The following is a 20686-nucleotide window of genomic DNA, read 5'->3' as shown; positions in this document are numbered from 1 at the left end:
CCGCCAGACGTACTCGTCAAAAATACATTACATAAAACGTTTACAATGCTAGTACATACGTCCGTGGTTATACTTCTCATTGCTTATAGAATAAGCTTAAAAAATTTGAATACCCCAGATGTATGGGGTTGTGGATGTGCGGATTTAGCATGTTGGACTTTGTTCTGCATATTATTATAATAGTATATGTACATTTCTATATAGTTCGACTGTAGTAGCATATCCAACATTTTCTGGACTCAGTTTTATGAACATTCCTTAACTTTAAGGCATTCCTGAAGTTAAAATTCTCTATAGGGAAGAAAGCGTAACCAAAGTTAAGAAAGTTAAGAAAAGTTTCTTAATTCAATGCTGTCTTTTTAACTTCTGTAATGCTTTCCAATGGAGAATTCCCACTTAAGGAAATCCTTAAAGTTAAAATATGTTCATGAAACTGGGCCTTGATATGCTTAGTGGTTTACACGTTTATGATCAGCTAAAAACAACGACTTACAGAGCTTATCATTTAGATATCAAACCCAACCCAACCCATCTTTGAAGTTGTTACGTTGAACATTGATTTTAACCATGAATTTAACAAGCTTAATACAAATTTTGTTATCTGCAATACCAACGCATGTTTCATATTTAAAAAAAAACACTATGGAAAAATTACGTGATGCATAGAAGTCAAATGATAAAACATTGTATTCAGTATATTTATTTAACATTGATATACTGTACAATTAACTTAATATACATGTACTTATTTATGCTTTGTTCATGCATATGTATAATTGTTTTGCTGTGGATTATCTTTTTATTATTGTGCTAAAACTAATATTGTACATATGAATCAATAGTAAGAAAGAGTTTAGATTTTGGGGAGTTAAGTAATATATAAACATGTACTGACTTTACTATAAATATATTTGATAAGACAATAAGTTTAAGTGTAATATATTAAATCAGCATTTAATTGATATTATTTAAATATGATATAAAAATGATTGTGAAGTGACATTCTGTAATAGTTAGGAAATAACTAATAGTTCGGTCACTGATAATGATTAGCCAGATTTTAAATATTTAGGTTGGTATTTATTGCTTTCTCGTATATTTCCGAATCAGTACACCAGGGAAAAAGTATAATAGCATGTATTACTGACACCGCACTATATTTAGTAGCACATTTGCGTAGTATATGCGTCGGTAAACATCAATGAACTCAGCCAGGTAGCTGTCTGACGAGTAGGTATATATATACATGTAAGTATACTAGTAGGTGTCTGTATTACAGGCTAATCTACCCAATTATGACATTTCAAACTTAGGACTGAACGTAAAAGGATGAAATAAATTCATCACGATCTAAAATGCATGCAGGTGTTCATGCAGCGTGAGTTTCGTTTTAGTGTTGAAATCTATATACATATATATATACACGTATATGAAACGAAAATAGAATACATAGTTAGAAAAACTATATATAGCTAATACATGGGGTTTCTCGGAAACGGCGCATGCGTGATGCGTAATATGAATATGAAGTTACCCATTGATATTTTGCCACTCGCAACAAAATATCGAATATACATAGAGAAGACAACATGGCATCGAAATCTGTCTTCCGTGCTCAGATACCCATACGAGTGAAAGGAAGTGTTTCGTGTGCCCATCACCATGGTATTGAAGTAAGTCTCTGCTGCCGACAGTGTTCAGAATTGGCCTGTATACGGTGTATAGCCAGCGTTCACGACGGTCATGACTTGGACGATCTCTCTGAAGCTATTACTACTAAGAAAAGTAACATCCGGTCATTTATTCTCCGAATAGAGAAGAACGATATTGTTGAGTTGAAGACAGAAGTTGGTTCTATTTCTCAGAAGATAGAAGAAAATGAAAGAACGTTTCAAAAGCATCAAAACGAACTTGAAAAGCAGGGAAATCGGATGAAGGAAGAAATCGACATCATCATTAAGAAATCCGTTTCCACTTGTTCACAACTGAAGCAGGAAAATGAAAGACGTTTTGAAAAGTATAAAGCTGATATGAAAACAAGAATCGAAGAATTAACCAAACTAGTAGAGAGATGTCGAAAAACCCTAGAAACGGATGATAACGTTGAGATATTTGACACTGAGAAAGAACTAGATCTGTTACCAGCTGTAGAGTTAAACTTATGCAGCATGAACTTTACCCCCAACCAACATCCCCAGGGATACCTCGACTTAGCCAAGGGACGCATAACCTTTGTTGGCTACCAAGGTCAGTTGACCAATGTTCCAAGCATCGTCGATGTTCCCAGTGTCGATGAAAATGATATTAGTAATGCACAAGTTGCTGCATTGGCACAATGTTGTCAACTGAAAGAAATCAAACAGAGAAAGGCTCTGTACAACGTCAGTGCTATATGTGCTACCAAAGCGGGCGGTGCATGGATCTGCAGCAGCGAGGTCTCGTCTATCTATCAGTTTGACAATTCAATACTGGGACGTAGGAACGAAGATTGCAAGGTTCGGGTAAATGATATTAGTATCTCACCCGTCACCGGTAACGTATGGGCAAGTTCAGAAGATAACAACGCCATTATGGAGATCACATCACAAGGTAACTCAGTCAAGAGGTTTTCAACGTCTTCATCTCCACGATGTCTCTGTGTAACACGGGGTAACAAGATCATAGTCGGGATGGATCGTGAACTTGTTTGCTGCGATGCTCAAGATGGAGATATCGAGCTTAACAGATATGTTCACACGCCAACAAAGGTTGCTGTTTGTCCTGTCACAGAGAGCTTAGCAGTAGTCGTATTAGATTTCTATGAGCATGGAGGCGAAGGAAAACCTCACATTTTGGTTCTTGACAAAATGTTAAAAGAACGTCGGCGCTTTTACAGTGAAACAGAAGGAAAAGGAACAAGCGCAGAAGTCTCCATTTCGTCTCATCCCAGTGATGTTACTTTTGATTCCGTTGGAAACCTCTTGGTCGGTGACTATGGTAACAAGTCCATTTTGATCCTAAACACAACTGGAGGGGTGGTGCGATCTATCTACAGCGACACTTGGCATGTCGTGGCACTCAGCGTCAACAGTAAGAATGTCGTCTGGGCGGTGGTAAAGTATCGAGATTATCCCAACTACAAAATCAAGGTATTAAACGCATAACGCTGTAAGAAGAACGCTAAATATCTTCATGGCGGGATGTGTTGCTTGGTGTCTTCGGCGGCATGCTTCAGTGATATAGCACTATAAAAAGGACAACAGTTCCACTATACAAGAAGACACTGCATGCATGGGAGGCCGTCCTTACATGACCCTGGCTGTTAATAGGAGGTTAAAATATTCAAACAAACAAACAAAAATCTTCATGGCCCGAGACAAATTTTAGTTTAATCTCACATTCACATGTGCATCACGTCCTAGTTATCCGGATGAAGTGGATGGTGCAAATTCATCTTTCTGCGCTTAGATAGTGTCCTATGTGTAAAACAGTCAAATTTCTCTCGCCATTATTATTATTGGATTACATCTATGAAATAAAACTAAACAAATAATCAAATATTAGTATTATATATAAACATTGATGATTGGGCGAAGACTCCATGCCGAATCTCGGAAGTAGGAATACATAGCTTTGTTTGTGTATGAACATCAGAAACTAAAATCCCACCAGCTGCTCAATGTGAAGGCTTCTATTGTGAACGGGACTACCGTGAATCGATCAATGGGAATTATAAAATACAGTTGATCACATAACCAGGTGTTTAGAATGTGAAAAAGAATCTTTTGAAATGCATAAAATATGCATTGAGTACCAAATTGCTTCGTATGAAATGCCACGGAGGTTGTCAGTTGTTGGTGTCCTCAACAGATATAGTAAGCAGGAATGTTCCACAATGTTTCAAATGACTTCATGCAGTCACTTTGTTCAATTTGTTATTCATAATTAAGATATATCAAAATATTGAATGCATTATCTTCTTCAAAGCTTCGGTGATGGGTATTTTTGTGTAATGATGTGATACTGCGGCGTCTGTCGTCCAGCCGTGAACAATCGACCCAATGGAGGTCAATTTTGTTATTTCCAATTGTAAAAGTCTTTTTAAGATTTGTTTGTTATTTTTTGCAATAATTGACATTTTCTCCATCCTCGGAAGACATCGTTTATATTTAGATGAAATCTGACAAATATACAACCTTCAGAAAACTCTTACTGTAAACGAAGTCTCTATTACCGCCTTGCTTTTGTCCTCCTTCTTAAACATGGTAGTTCTCAAGACTGCAATGACCAGTTGTCAATGGAGACCAAAGTCGTACTGACTAGGTGTAAACACTACTTCGGTCCCATATACTTTCAGAGAAATATATCCTTAATTAACATTGTATTGGTCTTATATACATGTCCATTTTATGGTATTATATGTTGTTTAAAGACGTGTTTCCTTCTTGTCATTTCCAATTACTTTTCATTACAAGTTTTATACCCATTATACACAACAGTTTCGATGTGGCCAATGGTTCAATTTTACTTGTTTTTAAAAAGAAAAGTATATCCAAACTGTTTTCTCCGTAACATATTTAAAACTATTGAACTTCAAACTTGCCATACGTGCCTACCTAGGTTACACGATGTCATAAATACCATAATCAGGACACGGTGACCTATAATTTGATATTTTACTACATTTCCGGAATGACTTTTCTTTTCTCTCTCGTATATAAGTCACTGGAACTTCATACAGTTATCGGTGGTACTTCTTAGGAAAGTTGATGTTCAGTGCACCAAAATAAGGTCAAAGTGGCCTACATTTTTAATTTTGACACAAATTCATGAAAACGCATGCCATGATTCGTATCTTTCTGTGAGGCACTTGGACTCCATACATGGAATATTGCTCAAACTAGGTGAGAAAGCATGCCATGTTGAAAATGTAGGTTACACTAACCTACATATGGAAAGGATTGTCAGGACATCCTAACCACTCGGCCACTGTGGTCCCTGAAGCTAAGGACAGATGGACCACCCTCTTAACAGTACTGGTACGATGGACGAATAATAATCACAAAATACATAAATCAATAAGTCAACAGTTTTATCAAAAAATGCATGATTAAGATTGCAAATGATTTAACAGTGAAATTAATTTTAAAGTAAATAGCAAAGACATGGCAACAGACAGATAACACAAGAGATTATTCCAGTTACATATAGGATTACATAGTGAAGAATACACAAGAATTTTAAGTGCCTGACGTCAGGTAGAATTTACATATACTAAACACAGGGACCTGAAAACTAGTTACACATTACATATGTTTCGATCCTTCCTACTTCCGATAATCGTAAGGTAATACCTTACAATTATTTATTATATTTTTTATTCATTTCATCAAATGATGTCCTATCATAAATCTGTGGTACATTGTAAGTTTCTCATTGTATGAACACTTAATATTATAGAAGAACTTTAAGATATATCCAAATATATAGTAATTGAGTGTATACAAAACTAATTCTGGGGTCCCTGAGGTACAATAAGGAGTGACACATGTAGCACTTATCTTTACAATATAGAGATACAAAGTGACAGTGATCATCTATACACTTGTAGATAACCCCCTTCGAGGTATGCTTGTTTTCAGAACGTCTAATTATATATAAGTAGAAACATTAACATTTACATGTGTTTGATATCAAATTTAGTGACCTTTTTTTCAGAGAATCATATCGATAATGGAAAAATAATATGGGTTATAATTTATTTACGTGTACCTAGACATTTATATTGAACATTGGGACTTAATACAAATGTATTTATACTCACAATAAACGGACTAGGGTAACAATATATTAACAATAAATATCTACTCATTCTACATATCACAATTTATACGAAAAACGGATACACCATCAACATCTTTACATTAGACATTTGGTAGGAACAGTATTGTACACAACTTTCATAAGGTCTACTCAAAATAATAATAATTGTAATATACATGTAGTCAATTAACGAATAAGTCTTTCACACTTCTTCATTTTTGTTTCCCCATGTCCCTAAAATGTTTCTGTTAATCAATTAAGTTTATAAAGTTTACAAAGACACCAAAACTACAAAGTGATGCGCTATAAAAAGACAAAATGTGACTGACAAAGTGGTAGAATAAATTTTCTAAGATCTCATTGATGTATAAGCATGCATAAATGACTCCTGGAATTAGTACTAATTAAAACAAGGTAATGGTCTGAATGTACAATAGGCTCTTTACTGTAAATCAACTTTCTTATGCATCTGATTTATTTTTGAAAGTTCTTTAATCTAAGTTTTGCAAAAATGTATAACCAGTCCATGAATTAATATCTACACCATTTATACACGTGAATGTTTTCAAAAGAATTTCTATTTAATTTTTAAATCTGTCACTCTATTACTTCGTGATCTTAACCAATTCTGAATTGGAAATTGCAGAAATTAAGTCGCCGCGAAAAAAAGTTGGTTTAAAGTAATATCCAATATGGAAAATTTATCATAAATTGATTTCGTAAAAAACTTACAAAAAACATATATAATACAGTTCTAAAGGCCTGTAAGACATGATGTCCTACAGATTCATTCAGAACACAGTGCGTGTATTTACTATCGTAAAAAAAAAAAAATAAATAAAAAAATTCAATATTCATATAAACTTAGAGTATTTCCTGACTAGTGTAGACTACTAATACTGTGAAATACATTGTTGTGCAACTTAGAGGTACATGCAAGAAAAAAAAATATTGGCTATATAATCTAACTAGTATAAATAGAGTTATAAGGCGCAATCAATGACATTGTTAATCAATGATTTAGGACTGTTGATATCTTTGCTCAATAAAACATATTTAACACAAAAAACATTGACTTCTAACAAATAACAAGAAATCAACCTTTGCCAACTTAATATAGACACAATAAATGTTAAATTCATAAATTCGTCTTAAAATGCCAAAATGATGAAATGGGGTTTATAAAAAACAACAATGGAAAAACAAATACACTGAATAGTTTTAAATTTAATGAGAAAATGAGCTGGTTTGTATCACCCTAGTCAGATCATATATATAGTTGTAGAAAAAATCTGAACTATTTGAAATTTCTAAATTAGAGATTCTAAGAAAAATAATATGGTACATTTACTCCAATCTTATAATCTACATGACATGGGTTTCAAAGGCAGTAGACTATACATTTTATATCTGAAAACAACATCCACACAGGCCACAATACCGCGAGCACCAGGATTATACATCATGCATACACAAAATAATATCATTAATAAGTTCACAGCAGATTCAGCAGCTGAGTTGGTGAAGATTTACTGTTTCTACCATTTATACAAATAAAAATATTCTTGCTATTTTATCTGAGACATAATTAACCATTTGCACTAAAACAGAATTATAAAGACTTCTTAAAACTGGTTTAAAGGCATGTTTGTTTCTCAATTTTCACATTTTCAAATGGTCTTTATGCACATGTTGAATTGTGTTTAATACCAAACAAAAACTGGCCTTCTGGGACCCCAATAAAGTGGTCATATTATGCAGATGGTTATTACAGGCGATGTACATATGCATTATTATCACTTATTAAGATTCTTTGTAGTATACCAGTATTATTGTAGAAAATTGAGTGTCGCACCACATCTTACATGTGTAGTGAATGTAATAGTTATAATAATTCATCCAATAGCACTTGTGAGTACCTCCACTGGTACATTATATTGTCTGGTAAAAAGTTTAGCACAAAAGAACTTCTGACAGTAAATCTAAATCAAATTATATAATGTTTTCCGGCTGATGGGAGCAAAAACTATGAAATTATATATCTCTTATTAAAACATGCATATATAAAAATCTTATTTTCTTTAAATTTATCCAGTTTACAATATTCCTGAAGTGTGTAAATATATTTTTTTATGAATAAAAGGTTTCATAAATCATAGGTATAGTGATTTCATTTGAATATTGACTTATCAGAAAATACTTAAATTCATTTACAATATATTTTAAAACAGAGTTATCTGCTCTTGTTAGGACCTATATTTCAATTGTTATAATACTGTATTCGACCCAATAAGCGCCCAGGATGTTTAGAAAATTGAAAAGGTGCTAATAAGACATAATTATAGCAAATCTAGACAGTTTTGTGTAGTTTTGGTCTTTATTTATGCGTGGGCAATTGAAATCGAGGCCTCAAAAAGCGGGAGGGCGTTTATAGGGACATGGGCGCTAATTGGTCGAATACGGTACATGTATTTGCTAATGAAATTAATACTTTCATCACAAAAATAATCAATTGATTTTCTTACAATAAATAAAGAATCATTTGGTCATATAAGTTAAATTATTTCTTTGGTGTAAAGAGATCTTTTTTACTTGGTAATGAAGCTAGAATAGCACTAGCTAGCATAGATTTACCAGTAAGTATGATCATAGCTATTCATCTTTGCTGAAGCTCAACAATGACCATGGAAATACATACTGGTATATATAATCATTATCTATCGACAGATCAGATGGAAACAGTTAATTTGGTATGTAAGATACAACCTGAAAATAATTATTTTATTATCTGTCATTTTTGTGTCAACACATTGTGTATGAAGATAATATCTAACTATAAACTGGAAAATATTAAACTCTCACACAATTCTCAAAGGATATCCCTAAAGTTGCATAAGGTAGAGATCTATAACCAGCACACTTCACAAAGATTTTGATATCTTACCCACATACTATGTTTAGTACTACCGGTAAACAGAAAATCTTGTGTACAACAAGGGTCAATGATGAAGGACCTAGGGGAGCTCAACCAAATAAATATAATCCTTTACCATACAGCATCTGCCAGTCACTTCAGGGCTTTCATTATTTTTTCAGGAGAGGCTGTACAATTGCATTTTCAGGGGGTACTTTTCTGTACTATATCTGTATGCTATCTAATGTAATTTAGCCCAAATCATGCAGTACCACAGCTTGGTTTAATTGGCAAAAAGTACCGGGTACCGCCTGATATTGAAACCTCTGCACTTATTGCTCTTCTCATCCTTACAATAATCAACCCTGTATCAGTCTCTAGAAGAAAAAAATATGGCAACTTTTCACGTAACTGTAAGCAAAATTTCATGAAGATCACTTGTGGAAGAACTCAAAAGTCTGCATAAAACATCTGCAGGTGAAATATAGCACTTTTTGAAGATTCTGATGATCTTCACTTGAAGGTTCTGCATTGAGCGGTCCTGGTGATCTAAGAATTTTAACATAACAACCACACACTTCCTCATAAGCAAAGAAGGTCTTCCATGGATTTAGTTCTTGAGAATTCTTCTAAACAACGGTTACTGTCAAAATACTGAGTCAAACTATCGTCAAGGTCATCCTGACACAAGTTATTGCCTAGAGAATGCACAGGTTTCACACGGTTCTCCGCCAGTCTATAAAGAATCAATAAAACACATAAATATCTTGTTAACAACCAAAAGTTTGTTTCATTACGCTTTATTTCATCTGGCAGATAAATGAACTTAACTCTATAAATAATAGACAGCAATGGAACAAAGTTCAATTTAATTTTGTTTCATTTTGTTATAGAAATGCTTGTTTCTTTTTCACAAGAAAAAAATGTTGGTAACATTTATAGTTATAATTTAAGAAATTCTTTGATTTTTTTTTTTAAATATTGAAATGCAAAATACAAAGATAATCAAGTAAAATTAATAAATAATCCACCTGCCTTGAAAAATCATCATCTAAGTCTTCAGCTTTGTCAGCAGCTGTATCTTCATCATCAAAATGTTGCTGAAGGTTTAAGGATAAGAAATAAATTAAAGATAGGAAAAAAACATTGATTCTGATTTCCAAAGTCTAAGATTTTCCTAAAACTACAAAATTGGGAGTAAAGCGTGTATCTGCAACATACACACTGTATTTTTGCTTGATTAGGTAAAGAAGGATTTACGTTTTCATTTAAAAACAAAAAACTAATTGGTCCAGGACCAATGGGATATGATATTAAAATGCTATCCTCAGCTCAATAATTCTAACCAAGTTTGACTCGTTACCTTTCCCTATGAAAAGTGAGCAAAAAATGCTCATTAATTGGTGTTTTTCCTACATAAACTATAGTAAACTTGACCCCCCCTCAGTCCCAAGGGGGAAACGCGAGAGGACCCTAGGGTTCATATAATTCACCAAATTTTGTAAAGGACTTAAAACCTTTCTATTTATGAAAAGTATTTGATTCTACCATTTCCAGAATTTCAGAAGAAGATTTTTGAAGCTTTTAGCCTGATTTGACCCAATTCTGTTTTAGCCCCACCCCTCTGCCCTCCAGGGGGTCGGCCAGGACCAATTTGGATATGATATTAAAAAATGCTATCTCAGGCTAATAATTCTAACCAAATTTGACTCGTTTCCAATGAAAATTGAGCAAAACATGCTCATAAATGTGTTTTCCCTATATAAACTATTGTAAACTTGACCCCCACTCCCAAGGGGGAAAACGCGAGACCATCAGGGTCATAGTTAATTCACAATTTTTGTAAAGGACCTTAAAGACCTTTCTATTTATAATAAAAGTATTTGATTCTACATTTCCAGAATTTCAGAAGAAGATTTTTGAAGTTTTAGCCTATTTGACCCTTTTTTTTTAGGCCCCGCCAACCCCTCTGCCCCCAGGGGGTCGCCCAGGACCAATGTGGATATGGATATTTAAAATTTGCTATCTCAGGCTAATATATTCCTTTACCAATTTGAGTCGTTCCCAATGAGAAGAAAATTGAGCCAAAACATGACGCATAATGTGATTTTTTTTTTTTTTTTCCCCCCCAATTTTTTAACATATAAAACTTATAGTTAACTTGACCCCCTCCCCAGGGGGGAAACGCGAGACCCCAGGGTCATATAATTCACAATTTTTGTAAAGGACCTTAAGACCTTTCTATTATTATGATCAAAGTATTTGAAAACTAATTTTAGAAGAAGAGTATGCATATTGACCACCTTTCTGGGGGTCAGTCATAGAAAATTTGTTAATTAGGATTAAATGGGCCATCTCATATGATAATTTGACAACATTTGACTCATTTCCTATTACAAATGACCTAATAATCGCAAAAATGTGTTTTCCCTATATTAAATATAGTAAACTTAACCCCCTCCCCCAGGGGGCGAAACTAGAGTACCCCAGGGTCATATAATTCACCCTATAAAAACAATAAAATTGTCGTAAAGGACCTTAAGACCATTCTATCTATGAAGAGTATTTGATTTCTACCACATCTGTGAGTAGAGAAGAAGATTTGTGAAATTTTACTCAATTTTTACCCCTTTTGTGGCCCCAACTCCCACAGCCCCCTGGGGTGGTGGGGACCATATTATTCTCATTTTTGTTTGGCCTTATGCATAAGAAGGTTTGTGCAAATTTCATGAAATTGCTTCAGCAGTTTTGGAGAAGAAGTCGAAAAAGTAAATTGTTTACGGACATTTGAGGGAACGGACGGACGACGCACGACGGACGCACTCGGACGCCGGCAAAAAGGCGATTAGAATAGGTCACTTGAGACTTTGTTCTCAGGTGACTAAAAAACTAATTTTCTGATGAGCAAAAGAAACTTTGTATTGTATATGCATACTTACCCATTCTCCGCTTTCGGAGGTGTTGGACGACGATTCTACAGATTTCGAGCCAGGACTCCTTAACTTTGGAATAGTTATATCTGAGGAGTCTATCAACAGGATTAATTATATTGATTACATCATTGAAGTAACATACAAAAACATTTTTTATTGACAAAAATTAAGGAATATTGCATTTAAATGCATATTCAGCTGCATAGAATATGTTGCTCAAATTACAGTTACCGTATTTTCCCTAATGAGGGTGCCGGGCGCGGGTAAATGGCTGAGGGGGGCGCCGTTATTTGAGACCATTTTTCTGAAACAGACTATAGTCATCTTGCGTTTAGTTTCGTATTTTTCTGAAACTTACTATAACCAACTCACATTTTGAAGTCAAGTAAGTATTGAAATTACATAATAATGAAGAAATGTATGCACCAGAAGTATTAAACATTGGTTACAGATGTCTGTTTCACAGAATTATTGCATTTCATGCTAGAATGTTTGTTTACCATGCGTACACAAAATGGCGGATGGTGCTTTCGATCGCTACTGTCATTTTGTGGCAGATGGGAAAAACCGCCAAGAATACACTATAAAATGCTTATAAATGATAATATTCCTGTTATTTAGGAACCTTTATCATAGATTTACAGTAAGTATTCATAAAACCTGTATAGACATTGCTAAAATGTTGTTGCCAGTTAGTCTTCATCCATACAAGTGTGTGGGGCATTCAAGTGACATATTTTATTTTGAACATGGCGTTCTCGCTGTTTCTATGTGTAAATACTTGGCAAAAATGTGCTAAGTTGTCCAATGCAATAAATTTAGTGTTTATACAAGCCGATTGGATATCTGTTAAGCATCAGATTGATGTGAAACTGTATTTCACTAGCGCCTGCAAAGACAAACCGTCACAATCTGGCACAAAAATTGTATGAAATTAGTTGATTTTTTTCAGCAAAAAACGTGGGGGCGCCCTTATTAGAGGGGGCACTCTTAATAGGGAAAATACGGCATATTTAAAGCTCTCAAAATATAAAAAAATAATGATGATTGCAAAATGCATATACATCCAAATCACATGTAAGCATTGCTTTGTATTACTTTTCTTTGAAGTATATGAGAGCCGACAACCAAATTTCATCCATTTTTTCTCCGGATACCTGGTAAACATGTTTAACAGAAAAATATCAGTCCAGTATATGATATATACAGCAGGTGGAAATTTATAGAATTTCTGGAACATAGGACTAATGGATACAATGGAGGAATTTTATAGGATGATCATGAGAATACATACCTGATGAGTTGGTGGATGAAGTCATAGAATTGGCAGGTGCTTGGTTAACACTCGGATCACAGATTCTGGAGGTATTTTGCTTGGAGTGTTCATTCTGTAAATAAATGTAACAAGATCTAATACTGATACACATGAATCTATGTGAAGTTATAGGCTTTATGAATAAGACAAATAAGTATTAATGGAGATTGAACTATATTGAATGCCCATGAAAGTATTATACACCCCCGTAACAAAGTTAAGGGGTGGGGTGGGTATACTGGAATCAAGATGTCCGTCTGTTTGTAGTAGACATAATTTTGTCCGATGAACTCCTCCTTAACTACTTGACAGATTTTGATAACATTTGGTACACAGAACCCTGGCATAAAAGGGAGTTGAGTAAGCTATAAAGGGTTCTGCAATGTCCCCTATTAATGGACTTATATCTAAATTTGTGCAGTGGGGGTATTAGTCGGCCACTCTGGAGACAGTTCTAGTTATGATGCAGAATCGCAAGCAGCATGACAACTGCATAATTGTGTAGAGCTTTAGGTGCAATCATGTACAAGTACAAAACACAATAGTGTTATATTAAGTAGTAGACCAATATTGATGACAACTGTGTACAAGATCTAGCTACACTTACCATACTGGTTTTGGTTGCCTTTTCATTATCCCAATTTGAATCATGATCATGGGCAAGTTCAAAGGCTTTTGAGACTGTTAATGTGACAGCTTGTGCCTGAAAGTAAAAAGCGACATTTAGGTATCTCTTGGTTTCCTGCTATACTCATTTAATGTTGGTAACAAGTATGTGTGGTGAGTACATGTGTTCTGTGATCCTGTCTTGCACCAAAACTTTGTATTGTAAAATACTAACAATGTATTATCTATATACTACAGTCCAACTGTCACAGAAAAGTCCTAGTAATTAAAGAAACTGGAATGCTAAATGATCATCAGCTGATTGTAGATAAGCTCAACAGAACATGTTATGATCACAAGAAGTAAATAATTTATATTTATCCTCACCAGTTTCTTCTTGGGACACAAGAAAGCATGGCATTCCATTGTCTCATTCACGGTTGTTCTAGCCATATAGGCAAACACCTTATCATGGTTTTTGTCAGCTGAACAAAATGATATTCTGAAATAAAGAATAGGATTACATCAATTGAAAATTCATAATCAATGAATATTTCTGTAATAAGATCACTCAAATCTCACCAATTATTCTATCTCGTCAATAAATCAAGCACAAGATGGAAACTGTTTTTTCAACTACAATGTAGATGAATACTGACAGTTTATGATAACAGTATGTGTTACTTATAGGGTAGAAAACATGAACAAGTGTTGATCTTTGCTTAACGCCAGAAAAATACCTGTATATTGAGGTTTCTTGGAGAACTTCCTTAGAAATCATGTCTATAACCTGGATTCCATTGGGTGATGCAGTGAGAGCAACCTTCTTCAGTTTTTTACCCAATGCCTTTGCCTGCAAAAGATACACAAGCTAAAAAAAAATGTACACGAATGATATTTCGTATTTAATACCGGTAGTTTAGAACTAATCTTGTATAGGGTCGAAAAAATGAATTCTTACATATTGCTGTATCCCATTTTTTAAAAATAAATATTAAAGTACAGGTTTCACCATTAACAAAGATTTAGTGAATAGATCAAACTCTAGTAGACTAGTACCATATAATAATATCAGGTTATCGTTGTAAAACACAGAGAATAAATCATTTGGATCAATGAATTCTGCTGAATTTTAATTTAAAAATTCTCTGAGTGGAGTACCAGGTATTATCATAAGAAAACAACTACATGTATATTTCATTTTCATATTTGAGAAGTTTTTTGAAGTTTAGCTATTTGACCCCTTTTTAAGCCCCGCCCTCGTCCTGCCCAATGAGTGTCCGGGGCCAGTTACCAATTTTGAGTATGATATTAAAATTCATCATCTCAAGCTAATAGTTCACTAACCAGGATTTACTCAATTTCCAATGAAAATTGGAGCAAAAAAATGCTCATAAATCTGTTTTTCCCTATATAAACTATAGTAAACTAGACCCCCTCCCCCAAAATCTACAATGTATATCTTCTTTCATTTTCATATAGTATTTGATTATACAATCGCTCAGAACCAAAGTGGATATGATATTAAAAATTGCTATCTCAGGCTAATAATTCCTAACCAATTTGACTCGTTTCTACAATAAAAATTGAGCAAAAAATGCGCCATAAAATAGTGTTTTCCCTTATAGTAAACTATAACAATGTATTTTTGTACAGACTATATACCTATCAGGGGCGTTAGGAAGCAGGGGTGCAGGGGGGGGGGCAAACAGGTCTTTTTGCCCCTCCCCCATTTTCGCTGACTGAAATGTTCTAAAAATGCATATTTGAAAGAAAAAAGGGTCATCCTGCACATTTTTTGTACTTCATTCTAAAAAATTTTCTGCTGTGCGGCGCATTTCCTAAAACATTCAAGCACATAGTGTTCAAATCTTTAATAGTTGAAATTCAATATACATGAACTACTACACTAAAAATTTCCATTAAAGGATTCTACGTACTACATTTGTATTTCAAAAAATGTCTCTTAAAAGATTACTTTGTTTATATGTCTTAGCAAGACAATTAGTTCATTATTATTTTGAGTTACAAAACAATGTGCCGATGGTGTGAAGCCGGTATATTCAGATTGAGCAGGGTTGCACATTGATATGACGACACAATTATCACAATTATCATTTCTAAATGCAGGTTACTTTAAATCGAAAAATTACTATGGTAAGAACGCTTTAAAATACATCTTAAAACTCAACTCAGCCATTCTAAATTGTAATTGTTTTCACGGGGGAGCCCCCGCACCCCCCAAATACCAAAATATCGCGCCTTTGGCACTCGCAAATTCATGAAAATGCATCGAAAAACTCATCTCAGCCATTCTAAATTGTAATATTTTTTCCCGGGGGAGACCTCCGACCCCTCCCCTCCTCGCAAATTCATCAAAATGCACCGTTAAACTTAGCTGCAATATTGTAGCTCAAAAGACTTTTTGACAGAAAATGGTGTCGTCTTTAGAGCTACAATTGGTGCCTATTACTGCTAATGGAGCAAAGTAATGATTATGCATACCATTATTAAACGTTTGTTTGCATTTTTATCATACTTGTTTACCTAGGTCGCTTACCTACTAGGCAATAAAACTGAACCACATAAAATATCTAATTCTCATCGAGGCATTATTTTTCTTACATAATACATATGAAACTCTTTCTGAAGGGAATCTATACGGCAAGTCCACAAATTGTGAATTTGACGTCTTGTGAGCGGTACGGTCGATATTAAGGATGGTAGTTATGTTTGTTTTGGACAAATATAATATCTAAATGCATGTATACGGATAAAATAATTGGAAACATACAAAAAAGTATAGAAAACTATGCCTGAGTGATTTTCGGAGGCAGTGCTCCACTACGACACATAGGGACCAATTCGTACCCGGCCGAAAGGTATAGTAGGCCGGGTACATACATTCGTTCTACGTTAAATTCATCTTAGCCTTTCTAAATCGTAATATTTTTTCCCAGGGGAGACCCCGAACCCCTCAAGCACCAAAATCTCGCGCTTTCGGGCTCTAGCAAAATCATCAAAATACATTGTAAAACTCATCTCAGCCATTCTATATCGAAATATTTTCCCCGAGGTTAACCCCCAGACCCCAAAATCTCGCGTCTTCGGTACTCACACACTAATTTGGCCAATTTGCGTATTCTTTAATTTCCTTTTAGCGACCCCACTGTCTATAAATGTGTAAAAGGATTACATTTAATGATATATGAAAAAGTATATATTAAGTATATATGGTTGTGTGTTGAATTAACCTCCTCCTGTAGGTGCGGCAGGGGTGGAGGGGGGTTACAAAATATTGAGGACCTTTGCCCCCCATTACGTTTCATCTTCCCACGCCACTGCCTATGATCTGAACATAGAGGCAGCTAGTGTCTGTGTTCAGAATAAACTTAGTTAAACTAAGTTAATGAGACTTTTTATAAAAAAAGATTTTCAAGTATTACTCTCCTTTCTTATTAACAAGCACAGACACAATGTAATGACTTTTAGCATCCGACACCTGAACTTTGCGCTGTAAGAGAGACAAGCTGCCAAGTCTCAGATTTCTAATCAATACATTACTATTAAGATACAAGGTACAGTTTCAATCCTCATACCATGGTGACAATATTTTGCACAGCTTTTGTGCTGGCTCCATCCCCATAGCTCTCTCCATCGTCTGCCTCCTCGACCAGTGTCGAGCCTAGGTACTTCATATAGAATGTCAAACCGTCCTTCACAGCTTCCTTATTCTCATTATAACCCTCTGGTAGCTCTACAACAGCAAACAGTCGTAATTACATATGATGGTTCACTTTTCCTCTTTGAACTCCACCTACATTATAAAGAGTGTCCTAAATAACTGAATAACTACATAGTGAATTCAGCAAATGAAACTGATCATGAAGCATATAATATTTAACTGAGAAATACAAATGTATCAATCATCTTGTATGCAAATAATATTGCAATTGCATGAATTCTACAACAGATAATTATAGATGATAATTACATATGTATGAGCCTGTTATTAATGTCTTCATATATTGGCAGTTTACAAAATTACATATGTAGATATATGGCATAACAGTAATGTACTAATATCAGTATACATTTTTTTTGTTTAACGTACATTTACATCATATCAACTGTTGAACAGCCAATTGCAATGATCAAGGTTTGCTGGTGGAAGAAATTTGAGAACCTTGAGAAAAAACCCCGACCAGCCATCAGTACCTGGCAATGGTGACTGCCCCACTTGGAATTGGTATCTTGAGACATTTTAAATATAACCACTCAGCCATCGACAACCCCAGTTTATATGCACTAGATATATAGTTTTATCATCACAAATTATTCATGTCTACCTATAGTGTGTATACACATAAATTATTTATTGTAACATATAGAGCTACCAAAACAAAATTGGAATATATACCTATAAATTTATAATTATTACAATTTATGCAAGATATTTCTAAATGCGTAAATGGCTTATGCATGACATTCGTGATATGTACTGGTATATACAGATCGAGTTTAAATTCAACAATCTATTAATCTCTATTTACGACAATAGTAATTAATCTATATATAGAACCATAGCAATATTAATATATCATCATAATTGAAGATTTATATGAATAACAAAAATACTTGAGATCATAAGCATTTATTAAATTATTATAGACTTAAATCTCTGTTGTGGCTCACAACTGAAGAAAAACTCAGCTATTAGAATCCTATAGACTTATATAATGAAGGCATAATTCAGACTAGGGTTGGACCAAGGGGTATTACTGTCTTGTCATGGGGCTTGGAAAAAGCTGTTTCTAGTTCTAGTGGGATTGATACACGTATACAAGGCCTTGATGTATATAGAAAGACTCAATTTCAAATTTCATCGTTATGTTCCATCTTTGCCTACATGCATGTACAAATGCATATGTATGGATTTGAAAAGTAAAGAACATGGGAAGGAAATTTGTGTCAACTCTATGTAGAGAGAAAACAATCAGTTTTACATTGAGATTACTGATAAATCTTTTGTTAAATGTGAAGAAAAGGCAAGTTTCAATCCGAATGATTCAATCCTAATAATTGTAAATGTATAACCAAATTCATTTTAATCTTCTTATTCATAATTCATTAAAGACTCCTGTTACATGTATAACAAGTCCTTATAGATATACAGACTGACTCGTCATGTCACCTAGCTTGCAACCGGTATAAGAATAATTTAGTACACTTGGGACCTGCAGATACTGTATGTGATTTATAAGCACCAGAAATCTATTGATCATCACTCTGCAATGGTCACATGGCGCTGTGAATGTGATATCCCCACTATCTTTGATCATCTCTCCAACACACAATTATTTGTATACAGCTCATGATCAGGTATTGATGTTGATCCAGTACAATTTAAGTTCAATTAGATAATGAATCCACTCTCAACTTAAAATGATGACAGTTTTAACCATTAGCATATTGTTTACCAATTCTATGATAATCTAAAATTCAACATAATTTTACTCATTAAATTATAGTTTCCAATTTAAAACAGCAAACCTGCTAAAATAAATTTTCAAACAAGAAGGAAAAACATATCTTGGTGGACTACATGAAGCGAATGGAAAGAGAATGTAAAATGGATAGTTGGAAAATACACTTAATTTTCATTTAGAGTAATTACAACCTTTTTGATTCCAAGAAAATTAGGGTCCCTTCTTTCTGACCTCACATATATGCCTTTTCATAGACTGGTATTCAAACCCTGACCCTCTGATCTCAGACTCTAATAACACTGAGGAGATATTCGAGTAAATATGCAACAGTTATACCATTTCATTATGATATAGCCCCATGTCTAATTAACAACTGATGGCCTGTTACATAATCATGGATTGCTGGTGGATATAAATGTACATAGGCCTAGTTTAACAACACCAGGTCAATTTTTACTTTAATATATCAAACCGAATACTGTTGAAAGAACATTGTACGTAGAATATATATAGACCTGTCAGACTAAAGTAGGCCTAAAAGGATAAATATTTGACACAACGTCACATTCATTGAAAACACATTCGTTGGTAACGCCCTATGGAGGGGTTCTACTATAACCTAAGACTTACAACTCGACTGACCTCCCTCCCTAGAAAGCACCGTGAATAATTTCGCAGTCAGTGGACTACACACTCTCACTCGACTGGTCACTGTCCGTGGGGACATGGGGGTCACAGTTTGTGTTACATGTACACTTACTCTTGTGTCGGGACTTCCCAAAACCGTCACGCAGCTTGGGACTCTTCTTCATCGCACGACGTAAAGCGTCCATGTTTTTGTCGCACTACGAAACACCGAATGGAACGGAATGCGGTTACAATTTTTATCTCGGCCTTGTTTCACTTCCGATGAGTAAACCGCTGAATGGTTGGTTACACCTGTTCCAAATATGGTAGTTCTGGGCGGTTCGCCAGACATGCAAGAGTATGGTGCGACTGTCATGGTCAATCAGAAGCTTGAAGGGAACGAATTTCAATGCAAGCGTCTTTTGTACATTGATTGTTGATTAGTTATGAATGAACCGTGCACGAGCCGGGTGACCTATAAAATATTCACAACTAATTTGACAGTTTGGTTTACATATTTAAATAAAACATTTTAAATACTTAATTATATATATATTAAAAAAATAAGAATACCGTGATTAATTTATGCGTGAAATGTTCTAAGCCTAGATTATGAACTGCCGTCTTGAAAGTTTTTTTTTTTAATTTTCAATATTATACAGTTTTTTTTTTTAATTTTCAATATTATACAGTATTTTCTTAACTTTTTATATACATTCTGTACTTTAATCCAAGGATTACATGCGTAACGATGCAATTTCAATATTTATCGACCCCTTGGAAACATAAACGTTTATTTTTCGCTATTTAAAACATTTTATTTGAACAATGGAATTATACTAGAAACTTGTTTTGTAATGACATATTAGATCTGGAGAGAAAAAACTAATTATATAGGCACAGAAAATACGCACACACATATATACACACGTATACAGATGTTTGCGAGAGAAAAAAAAATACAGTAAAAAATATTAAAATATCTTTCCACTAAAATAAG

The 20686-nt window shown here is 34.3% G+C and overlaps 2 protein-coding genes across 2 annotated transcripts; one reads left to right on the top strand and one right to left on the bottom strand.

Moving 5' to 3' along the window:
- Window positions 1-1589: 1589 nt before the first annotated feature.
- LOC138326008 (uncharacterized) lies at window positions 1590-3143 on the top strand. The gene has a single exon (XM_069272133.1). The coding sequence runs from the start codon at window positions 1590-1592 to the stop codon at window positions 3141-3143; it is 1554 nt and encodes a 517-aa protein (XP_069128234.1).
- A 1911-nt stretch (window positions 3144-5054) lies between these two features.
- Window positions 5055-20049, bottom strand: LOC138328058 (low density lipoprotein receptor adapter protein 1-like). The gene is made up of 9 exons (XM_069274663.1): window positions 19820-20049; window positions 17170-17327; window positions 14311-14423; window positions 13958-14072; window positions 13572-13667; window positions 12944-13037; window positions 11656-11744; window positions 9752-9816; window positions 5055-9452 (listed from the first exon to the last, which is right to left on the bottom strand). Exons 1-9 carry the CDS (start codon window positions 19890-19892, stop codon window positions 9299-9301), a joined length of 957 nt encoding a protein of 318 aa, XP_069130764.1. The 5' UTR covers window positions 19893-20049; the 3' UTR covers window positions 5055-9298.
- Between the last annotated feature and the right edge of the window lie 637 nt (window positions 20050-20686).

Source organism: Argopecten irradians, chromosome 1 (genome assembly GCF_041381155.1).
Source record: "Argopecten irradians isolate NY chromosome 1, Ai_NY, whole genome shotgun sequence".
Lineage (NCBI taxonomy): Eukaryota > Metazoa > Mollusca > Bivalvia > Pectinida > Pectinidae > Argopecten > Argopecten irradians.
The sequence above is the reverse complement of the archived record's forward strand: the minus strand, read 5'-3'. Positions and strand labels throughout refer to the sequence as shown.